An 11,908-nucleotide genomic window follows, 5' to 3' on the forward strand; every position below is an offset into this window, starting at 1 on the left:
GGATAGAAGCCAAGTGCAGGAGCCATCTGCAGAGAGGCCACTGAAGCTGAGGATGGAAGGTGGGAGGAGGGAGACAATCAAGGTCTGAGTACAAAATCTGCTGTGGGGAGAGCAACACACAGGTTGGGGACAGAAGGAGGAAGAAGTTGTCTGTGATCTTATATGTTGTAAAAATGAAAGGTGTGAGAATGGTGAAAGTCTGAAGTTGGCCAAGAGATGGATTCTGATTTCAAGCTGCTTCCAGTGGTCTTGGGTATGGAGGCACTGCTGCAGAGGGCCAAGAGAAAGGGGGGCGTGAGGAAAGGGAGAGACAGCACACAGGTTTCCATTCCTGCATGTGAAGGAGATGAGATAATAGGTTAATACTTGGTGGAAATAATAAGTAAAGGTTATCAAGTTAGAAGAGATCTGACCCTCTGCGAGGGCAGAAAGAAGGAACCGGGAACAAGGAAGAGACAGAAGGTCTAGAGAGATTTCTGTGACTGAACCTGTGGAGACCCTCATGAGTAAAATCTGTACTTCTACATCTGATTCGCTGGAGCTACCTGTGTGGGAAGTGTTATTTGCTCCTAATGAAGAGGCTGGGAGATCTTAGAGGAACACAGCAGTTCCTTCTGGGCAGGTTGAAGCTGTGGCTTGTCGCTCCTAGATGGACACACTTTGTGAGCAGGTGTGCAAATGAATTTAGCTAATTCCCTGATCACTGGATCAGATTTTTGTAGACTTACAAATAGGTTAACTCTGAGTCCTCACTGAGTGTATTAGTCCATTTTGTGTTGCTATAACAGAATACCTGAAACTGGGTGATTTATAAAGAAAAACGAAATTTATTGCTTACATTTTCTGAGGCTGGGAAGTCCAAAGTCCATCTGGCGGTGGTGACAGTGACCCTGGGGTCTCACATTGCAAGATGATGGAAACAGAGAGAGCAGAGGGAGAGAGAAAGACAGACTCTCCTCTTCTTTTAAAGCCCTCAGAACCATGCCTTGACCACCATTTTTAATCCATTCACTACTGCATGGTCCTACAATCCAATCACCTCTTTAAGGTTCCACCTTCCAGTTACGATAATAGGATCTCCCACCCTCTTAACAGTCACAGTGGGGACTAAGTTTCTAATACATAAAACTTGGGGGACACAATTCAAGCTTCAGGGAGATTTGGAGGGACACAATTCAATCCACTACACTGAGGAATTTCTTCTGCCTATAAAGAAGGTATTGTCTAAACTAGTGTCAACCATGAAGCAGCATGTTGATGTCAGATGTATAATTTTTATTATAAATACACACCAAATTTTACAAAAAATTCAGAAGTCGCCTTAGCCAGGCAAAATTAAATAACACAGCACAGCATGGATGAGGGAAAGTATATATAATCTGTGTCAGGGTTAGAAAACCCTGAAAGAGGTATGTGACTATAGGGACCTTCTAACTATTTCTCTTGGTGGAGGCCTCTTAGGCATAGCACGAGATCAAGTAGACAGTATCTAATAAAACCTTTCTCTTAATAGCCCCTGAGAGATTCCATCTATGTAGAAGAAGGTTGGTTTAGAAGTACATTTGACTCTCCTCCTGTCCTGATGTTTTATTCTGAGACACATTGGGATTCATAGATACCCCACCCCCTGTGGGAGAAAAGATACATTTCAGAGACTGTTCAAAACGCCTAGGGCTGAGTTATAATTCCCTACTCATGTCCTAACGCTCTCTCAACAGCCCTGTTTCCCAAGGGGCATCAGCACAAGTGTAGCTTTCAAGGTGTAAACAGTGCCATCAGCGTGAGTGATAGTGTTCCGTTTAGAGCAATCCCACTTCTCAAGGACCAAACACACCTTAACAGAGGCAAGGTTCCTGAGACAGTGAGCGGGACAAAAGACACGCATGGAACAGTGGTAGCTGATGATTGGTCTCAGATGCCTAGAAACTGAGTTAAATCTATTTCTAGCTATGAATGAGGAAAGTCTCTTCCTGTTTTCTGTTTGAAGCCCCTGATGAAAAAGCCTTGAGAGGCTCCTTGCCAAGGGGACCTGAGGGCTTTTGGTGGCTTTTTTTTTTTTTTTTTACCTGAGACAGTCCGATTGGCTTACCCAGCTAAGCTAAGTAAAAATAATTCCTTTCACATACATAAGCAGTTTCAAAAAATTAAAATGATGAAATGTCTCAGAGAAAAGGGAAAAACCCCAAATTGTTGCATTCTTTAATGATAAGTTAAATAATCTCTGAAGTGTAGCTCTCTGACTAAGGAAGTTCCCAGAGATTGTGTCCATTAAAAGCTGACTCCCCCTAAAGCTATAATTCCTTCCTCTCTGAGCACTTCCTTGAATAAAGCCCATAAAGATATTAAAACATACGTGCACTTTTGCATTCTATGTTAGGAATTGCCTATAGACCTTGGCAAATAGTTTTCCTACTGCCTCCTGTGGGTTCTCTGGAGACAGGCTTGCCAGAAGGCTTAGGTGGTATTCTAGCTAAGCAGCGAGGTGCTTAGACCCTGATCCTGCAGGTGGGCAACCCCGACAGTGGACAGAGGTGTAGAATTTCCCAGTTCGCTACTGGTTATATATTTGATTTTCCTGTGTATGCTGGTTCACACCAGGCATTGGAGAGGTAGGAGAAGCCATTATTGCTTTTACTTTCTCTCTCTGTTTTTCTGGCACGTGTGAAAAGGACACAACTCTCAAGGTTATGGCAAATTCAAGTTAGACTCCAGTAGGACAGGATTGCGGTGGGAAGAATGAGTGCACTTGTACAGGTAAGTTTAAAACAAGTCTAGTTTGGGAAAGGGAGAGGGGCGGGAGGTTCTGGTCACTCTCTCCCAAAGTTGGCTTTGCCAAATTTCAGTGACAAGGAAGCTTAGTTTGTTTTCCTACAGACTGCCGGATGTACCTTTTTATCTGTTGAAACTGAAGGGAGGGGCTGTGACCAGGCAGTCTGAAGGGGCTGCCTTAGGGAGAAAATGTGTGTGTGGGGGGAGGTTTGGGGACTTATACCCTTTTCCCCTGAGGGTAAAGGGATTCCCCAGTAATGAGAAGAGAGACTTGTAGTACATCCAGAATGCACTGAGCAGGACAGGCTGCATTACTTCCTTTTGACTTCTGAATAAACTGTTTCTGTGGCTGTTTGGGATGAGGAGCCTGAGGTTGGTTGTGTTGGTTGCCAGGCATTGAAGTTCAAGGAAGAATATACAACTTCATCCATCTGAAAAGCATGAGTGGTGATCAGTTGAGTCATTGTCGCAGGTCAGGACCTTGCACCAAGAGCTGTCACCTTTCTGAAACTTTTTGCTTTGGAGAAGGGCTTTTGTTACCCATTCCCTGCTTGCTAACACCCTGATGAATGGTCATTAGAAGAGAGAGATTATGGTGTTCATAAGGGAATATGTTGATACAGTAATGAGAATGAACAACTCACATATGCACCAATATGGGTGAATCTGACAAAACCATATTTAACAAAAGAAACCAGACACATATATGAATATACTATATTTTTCATTGCCAGACACATATATGAATATACTATTTTTTCATTTACGTAAGAGCAAAAACAGGCAAAATTAATCTAGAGCATTGGCAAGGAATTTAGAGGGACTTGCAGTTTGGGTATGAGACAAATTTAACATGCAAGACTATTCAAGGACAATTAAGTGCTGAGTTGTGTGATACTTTTTTATGAATCCAAAGGGAGTACAAATTAAATATAGGTCACTTTGGCTACAGGCCTTTGTGGAAAAGAAAAAATTGAACTGGGTATATAAGAACAGATAAGATTTGGGCTAGCTGGTTAGCTCAGTGGGTTAGAGAACAGCCTTATAAGCTCAAAGTCACGGGTTTGGATCCCCATACTGGACGGCCACAAAAAAAAAAAAAAGAAGAATAGGTAGGATTTATTTACAAAACCTTTCATATGCAAAGTTGTGAAAGGTTCATTCGTAGGATTGATTCTGGAGAATAAAGACATGTTAAAATTTAAAATTTCTAGTTGTTGCTGGTGGTAGGTTAAAGGCTAAAAATCGCTGAATCAGTACTCTGTAAGCAGGCTTCATTTTTGTGTTTTTGCTTTATGTTGTATCCACAAGTACTAGCAGAATGCTTGAGACACAGTAGACACTAAGTAAGTGTTTGTTAAATAAATACAATTTTCTTTAAAAAAAAAATCTAGAGGGTTGGTAGTTAGGATGGTGGTTACTCTTTGGAGGAAGTAATTGGAAGGGTATTTTTTGGGGGGGATCATATAGTGTTTCTTGATTTGGGTGCTACTTATATGGATGTGTTCAACTTGTGAAAATTCACACTTTGTAAAATATACTTATGGTATACATTTTTTAGTATATATCTGTACTCTACTGAGAGTTTAAGATGAGAAAAATCAAGTAAAATATTATAAAATAAAGGAACCAGGACCTCAGAGCCATTAGAGTGGAAATTGCCCTTTTGACAGTGAGAGCAGGGGGTGCTGGCTGGTTTGCTCACCTAGGAGATTATGGTGCTGGTAACACCAAAAACAAGGGTTCGGATCCCCTTACCAGCCAGTTGCAAAAGACCAAACAAACAAACAGAAAAACCAAGACGATAAGAGCAGGGCAAAATTGAACATAGAGTGGGGAGAATGACTCAGTGCTGGCATTGTGCTGGGTGCTTTACATATGTTATCTTGTTTAGTTCCTTCAACTTCCCTTTGAAGTAGGCAGAATGCCCATTTTTCAGGTGACAAAGCTGAAGATCAAAAAGGTTAAGGTAAAGTTATGTGCCCAGGGTCAGAGAGCTAGTAAGGGTCACACGAGGACTCAAACACAGAATGGGGTAATTCCAGTGCATGTTCTTGCTATAAGCAGACTCATGGGTGTGATTAACCATACTTCTTTCTTTATTGCTACTTTGAGGAATTTTGACCCAAACCTTGATCTCACATTTGAGTCTTCAAGAATATCCTATTCTATACAGAGACATTTCCATGAGAAAATGAGCCAGTGAAACTGGCTGTGCTTACCTTGTAAGGGGAGTTGTCAGAGTGGCCCTGACCTGGGGAAGCAAAAGAAGAGTTATCAACCTCTGGAAATGCAAAGCTGACTTACGGCCTGTGATTTCTTGCTGAGGGAGGTGGCAGATGGTGGCGGTGGTGGGGGTGGGGAGGTAGCCCGTGGTCAGTGAAGGAATTTGCTTCCCTCAGAGTCTGGGGTCCAGACCCAGCATTAGTACCAGAGCAGGGGCAGGGGTAGAGCCACATGAGGCCTCAGTCCACCTCTGAAAATTTCTACCAGTTCCCAAGGCCTTGATTTTTGCCTAGAGGCATGTCTCAGCAACATGCTCCAGTGGCAAGCGTGGCATTAAGGCCCACAGCACCCAGAGCACCCACAAGACAAGGAAAGTCTCACCAAGGGAGAATGCCCACAGCCGTAACAGAGGCAGGAGGGGGAAGGAGTAAGGATGAGGAAATGGGTCCTAGAGACATGGGATCTGACTCAGGCCTGCCTGACCTAGGCGCATGAGCCCCTTACCTGGGGCTGTTTCAGGGGCCTCTTGTTGCTAGGAGGGCTGTGAGGACCTAAGTCAGTTGAGGGTTGGGAAATGAAGCCTCCCTCTGTAAAAATTCAGAGGGCGGGAGTGGTTTGGGAATCCAGGACTCCTTGCCAGGGCAGGGCACGTGGTGGAACACACCAGTTCTCAATGGGCAGCTGGTTTTACTTACTGTGGTTGGAGGCTGAGGGTTTGTGCTCTGTGAGATCACTCTGGTCGCTTGCCCTAAATAAATATCAGACACTGTGACTGCTATTCCCAAGTACAGGATCTTTGCTCCCTGAGTTAGGAAGGACACGGTCAGTAGATGATTCCTTGAGGCTCCTTGGTGTTCATTCATACTGTGGATGGTACTGCCTTTTCTCTTGGGGCCTCATTCTTTAATCTAACCATGATCCCTTCCAGTGTTTACTCCTTTCCTGTTTGCTGGATGTTCACATTTAGGTCCATTGTTTTTTCTTCTTCTTCTTTTTTTTGGCAGCTGGCTGGTAAGGGGACCCAACCCCTTGACCTTGGCATTATGACACCATGCTCTAACCAACTGAGCCAACCAGCCAGCCTTAGGTTCATTCTTTATCAATGCTCTTGCACCTACTTCTACCCTGACCTCTCCTGTTTTGTTTTCCAGGGGTAGATTCTGTTTTGTTTTGTTTTTCCCTGCTTGGGTCTAAATGTGTCCCCCAAAAGTTCATGTATTGAAAACTTGACCCCCATTATAAGAGTGTTAAGAGAGGGAAATCTAATTCTGGTATTTGAAAGATGGGGCCTTTAACAGGTGATTAGATTGTGAGGACTGTGCCCTGGTGAATGGATTGATCCATTCATGGGGTGATGGGTGTGGTTCTGAGGGCTTAATAAGGAGAGGGAGTGAGGAAACTAGCTGTCTCTTGCTCAGCGCATTCTCAGCATGTGATACCCTGCATCACTGCAGAATCACCATCACGTAGAAGGCTTTACCAGATGTGCCCCTGGACTGTGGACTTCCCAGCCTCCAAAATAAGAAGTAAATTTTGTTTCTTTATAAATTATCCAGTTTCAGGTATTCTGTTATAAGCAACAGAAACAGACTAATACATTCCCTCACTTTATTTATTGTCCCATAGGACTTCGGTTGTTTCTTCTTTCTCTCTTAGTTTCTCTTCCTGTCCTGTCCTTCCCTCCTTCTGCTACTGTGGCCAACAGAACTTTCTCCTGCTGCTCCTTTCATCTCCTCATTTATTTCTCTTTCTCTCTTAGTTTCTCTTCCTGTCCTGTCCTTCCCTCCTCCTGCTACTGTGGCCAACAGAACTTTCTCCTGCTGCTCCTTTCATCTCCTCATTTATTTCTCTTCTTGGACTTTGGCTTCTTTCGCTGGGGACAGAGGAACATCATTGAGCCTGTTCTTCTAACCTAGTTGGGGATGAGAATAACCATGTACAAGAGACGGTGGGGTACAGGGAGCATGAAGACCCGGGAAGAAAAGACCAGCAGGAATTAGCGCCAGCAGGGAATTAGACCCAGAGACGGAGGTGAAGAAGTCCTTTTCATCTCCCAAGCATGGCAAGTAGCTTTGGAGAAAACAGAATGAGAGGAAAGGCCACCATACCCTCCAGCCTTCCTGAAATACAGAAAATACACCAGGGCTGCTATCAGAGCCACCCCGGCCAGTACTCCAATCACAATGCCAGCAATTGCCCCAGCTGAGAGGCCAGGAGAACTTCTTTGTACTGGATCATCTGTCATGGAAAGAAAAGAGGAGAAGGAATGAAGGTGGAATTATTTTACAGTGGGGGTGCCCTGGGAAACAACTCAGCCTGAATAGTCTCTACTTATTCCTTCAAGGAATACGTTTTCTATGGGAAGGCTGCTGGGAGGTGATTAGGCAACTATATCCTTGTAATCTTTTTTTTCCTCTCATTATGTTTCTAGGTTGGTGATTACTCTTCCCTCAATTTCATCTCATAATCCTGCTTGTAATTTTCAGTTGGGGAATCTGAGATTCAGAGAAGTTACGAATTGTGTGCAAGACATTTATAACTGTAAAAGCACACATTAAAAAAGAAGAAAGATTTCAAATCAACAAGTTAACTTGACAACTTAGGGATATATATAAAAGGACAAACTAAAGCCAAAGCTAGTAGAAAAAAGGAAATAATAAATATTAGAGTGGAGATAAATAAAAGGGAGAATAGGAAAACAATTTAAAAGATTGATGAAACAGAAAATTAGTTCTTCCAAAAAAGAAAAATCAGCAAAATTCATTGACCAATACAAAAAGAAAGCAGATTTATATCACTAAAATCAGAAATGAAAGTGGAGACATTATGACCAGTTGTGTAGAATTATTAAGAATTATTACAATACTATGCATAATTGTATGCCAACAAATTGGATCATGTAAGTGAAATGGAAAATTTACTAGAAACAGAAAACTTACCAAGAAGGAATCATGAAAAAATAAAAAATCTGAATAGCCTTGTAACTAGTAAGGAGATTAAATCAATAAAAGCATTTGACAAAATTCAACATTCTTTCGTGATAAAATCACTCAAACTAGGAATAGAAGGAAGCTACCTCAACATAATAAAGGCCTTTTATGAAAAGTTCACAGCTAACATTATACTTAATGGTGAAAGACTGAAAACTTTCACTCTAAGATCAGGAACAAGGCAAGGATGTCAAGTTTCTCCATTTTTACAACATAGTATTGGAACCTAGCCAGAGCAATTAGGCAAGAAAAAAAAAAAAAGTAATCCAAATTGGAAAAAAGTGAAGTTATTTCTGTTTGCAGATGGCATGACTTATATGTAGAAAACCCTAAAGATTCCAGAGAACTAGCTTTTAGAACTAATAAACAAATTCAGCAAAGTTGCAGGATTCAAAATCAACATGCAAAAATCAGTTGTATTTCTATACAATCTGAAAAAAAGAAAATACTACATTTACAAGAGTTTTGAAAACAATAAAATAGGAATAAACTTAACCAAGGATGTGAAAAGACTTGTACCATGAAAACTGGAAAATATTGCTGAAAGAAATTAAAGAAGACTAAACAAGTGGAAAGATATCCTGTTTTTATGGATTGAAAGACTTAATATTGTTAAGATGACACTACTACCCCAAGTGATCTACAGATTCAATGCAATCCCTATCAAAAATCCCAGGGATGTTTTTTGCAGAAATGAAAAATCAATCCCCAAATTCATGGAATCTCAAGGGACCCCGAATAGCTAAAACAATCTTGACAAAGAAGAACAAAGTTAAAGGACTCACACTTACTGATTTCAAAATTTATTACAAAGCTGCAGCAATCAAACAGTGTGGTACTGGAATAAAGAAAGACATACAGACCAATGGAATAAAATGGAGGGCCCAGAAATAAACCATTGCAAATACGGCCAAATGATTTTTGACAAGGGTGCCAAGACCATTCAATGGGGAAAAGATAGTCTTTTGAACAAATGGTGTTGAGAAAACTGGATATTCATGGAAAAGAATGAAGTTGAAGCTTTACCTAATACCATGTGAAAAATTAACTCAATCAAAGACCTAAATGAAAGAACTAAAACTATGAAACTTTTTAAAGAAAACAGGGTGAGAGCTTCATGATGTTGGATTTGACAATAATTTCTCAGCTATGACACCAAAAGCATAGGCAACAAAAGAAAAAAATAGATAAATTGGACTTTATGAAAATTAAAAACTTGTGCATCAAAGAACACTATTAAGAAGGTGAAAAGACCACCTACAGAATGGGAGAAATAATTGCAAATCATATATCTGATAAGGAATTAATATCCAGAATATATAAAGAACAACTACAACTCAGCAACAACAAAAACAAACTACCCAATTAAAAAATGGGCAAAGGACTTGAATAGACTTTCCTCCAAAGAAGGTAAACAAATGGCCAATAAGCATATGAAAAGATGCTTAACATCACTAATCATCAGAGAAATGCAAATCAAAACCACGGTGACATACCATCCTCTGTGTTGTTTGTAGCTCATTGAGTAGGTGAGTTGATGAGTTAATGACAGAGAGAAGAAACTTGACCTTGAGGACCTTTCTTTTTTCCCTCCTTGCCATCCTCTGTGTTGTTTGTAGCTCATTGAGTAGGTGAGAGAAAACAAAGAATTGATGAGTTAATGACAGAGAGAAGAAACTTGACCTTGAGGACCTTTCTTTTTTCCCTCCTTACTGAAACCTCTCCCACTACAAGGGTCTTTCTGAGGCTGGGAGAACCCCCTTCCAATATTCTAGACCTGACCCAAGGTCAGCCATGAGAAATCAGAGAGTCAAGGGGAGGAGAGAATCTGCAGAGATGGAGTCGGGGGACTCGGGGAGAATTAGGCTTTTGCTTGTACCTATGGCATACTGGCTGAGAAAGAAATTTTTTCTGGGATTCTCTTTGCAAACCAGGTAGACTCCACCCCAGAGCTTGGTGTCGATGCTGCCAGGATCCACTTACCAGAGACTGTGATCGTCTTGACTGTGGTCCTGTTGAGGCCTGTGGCAGAGTTATGGGCAAGGCAGGTATAGGATCCACTATCATTCACAGTGATGTTGGGGATAATGAGCTCTTGTGTGGATTGCTGGGGTCTCCCATTGATAAGCCACGAATACTGTGCGGGTGGGTTAGAGGCTGCGTAGCAGAAGAGGCCGAGGTTTGCTCCTGGACGGTAAGATGAGTCTGGGGGGGAAATGGTAGGGGTGTCTGGGCCATCTGGAGCAAAGAGAATAAAGACACACATGATGTCATCTGGGGGAAGGGGACACTCCTGGTCTGTAGAAGGGCCACAGTATTCCTCTGAGCCATGTGAAACTTGTTTTAAAAAGTTCCAACCATGGGGGCTGGCCCGTGGCTCACTCGGGAGAGTGCGGTGCTGATAACACCAAGGCCGCGGGTTCGGATCCGATATAGGGATGGCCGGTTGGCTCACTGGCTGAACCTGGTGCTGACATCACCAAGTCAAGGGTTAAGATCCCCTTACCGGTCATCTTTTTAAAAAAAAAAAAAAAAAAAAAAAAAAGTTCCAACCATGGGCTTCTGGTCAAGATGGTGGAATAGACAGTCCCCGACATCACTCTCTCCCACAGATCAACCAATTTACAACTATAAAGAAACAACAACAGCCAAGCTGGGGCTTCTAGAGCTCAGGGGAAGAGGAGGAGAGATCTATGCAGTGCATGAAAGCAGGAGAAGTCACAGTGAGAGAAAGAAAAAAGCACTCTGAGCACTTCATTCCATGGCTGCTTTAAGGTTGGAGCACATGGAGCAGGAGGCAGCAAAAGCCACAGCTGTGACTTTCAGATGCAGATGCTTGGAGGTGGCAGGGGAGAAGAGGACCTTGGTGACCCCCAGGCCAGCAAGACCACTAATAGGGTTCCCATAGACCCACAAAGGAGCAAGGAACCACAACAACTGAAAAAAAGGAGCCACTCAGAGGCCAGTGAGTCATTTCAAGGGACCGGCACATGGCCCTTCCCATGAGAAGTGTTTCGAGTATGGGTAGTGGGGGAGACAGGCTCACCAGGGAAACACTGGGGCACAGCAAGGACAGCTGACCTGCACCCCAATCAGCAAAGGACCACTCAGAGGAGACTGGTCAGGAATATAGAATTTCATGGGGTGCAGTTTGATGAAAAGATTCAGGTCCAGATCAGAGTTTTGACACAACCTAGGTGCACCAGGTCTCTGAAGAGCCAGAAGTACCTATAAAGTCAACCATTAAAACCTGAGCTGCACAAAAAGCCTTCTCAAGGGAATCAGCAGCAAAGCAGCAATTTAGCTAAACCACACAGCTCAAGTACTGGTCCCCACAGGAAGGTTCCCTGTTTTAGAAGTAAGGAAAGGACAAAAAATTAGTTCTGTCCCAGGCACACCACCAGCACCTCAGGGCCCACCTGGGGTCCTGAAGTATGGAGCTGTACACTGGACCCCCCCTCCCTAAACCAGGCACACCTCCAGCACCTTGGGGCCTGCTTGGGGACCTAAGGTATGGAGCCAGGGTCTGGATCCCCCCACAACCAGACACACCACCAATGCCAACGAGCATGCCAAAACATCACCTCCATGTGGGTGGCCCACCACAGTCACCACAATAACCATGGCTGCCATGAAAGTGGCTAGACATCACAACCATCATGCAGATGGTCTGCCAGCCATTGGAGTGCATTGACACAAGGAGAGTCACCAGAAGAGACCAAAGAAAAGAAGAGGATTTCTCTCTCCACAAAGCCCGTTCCAGAGTGACAGAAGAAGCATCTGCTCTGTGATAACATAGGGGGACTTGAACACACCTCTCAGCATTGGACAGATCATCTAGGTAACAAATCAACAGAGTAAGCATTACTCTTTCAGAGGGAGAGAAGAAATCTAGGGTTATCAGTGGTGGGAGGGGGGAGGGA

General features: G+C 42.9%; 1 protein-coding gene across 1 annotated transcript in view; it reads right to left on the bottom strand.

Moving 5' to 3' along the window:
- Positions 1 to 3,080: 3,080 nt before the first annotated feature.
- LOC103586116 overlaps positions 3,081 to 11,908 on the bottom strand; it is a 37,729-nt gene continuing 28,901 nt past the window's right edge. Inside the window, 4 exon segments of the mRNA XM_008567258.1 lie at positions 3,081 to 3,200; positions 4,992 to 5,023; positions 5,691 to 5,743; positions 7,104 to 7,233. Of these exon segments, the coding sequence (XP_008565480.1) occupies positions 3,081 to 3,200; positions 4,992 to 5,023; positions 5,691 to 5,743; positions 7,104 to 7,233 (335 nt within the window).

The sequence above is a fragment of the Galeopterus variegatus genome, unplaced genomic scaffold (genome assembly GCF_000696425.1).
Source record: "Galeopterus variegatus unplaced genomic scaffold, G_variegatus-3.0.2 Scaffold306, whole genome shotgun sequence".
Lineage (NCBI taxonomy): Eukaryota > Metazoa > Chordata > Mammalia > Dermoptera > Cynocephalidae > Galeopterus > Galeopterus variegatus.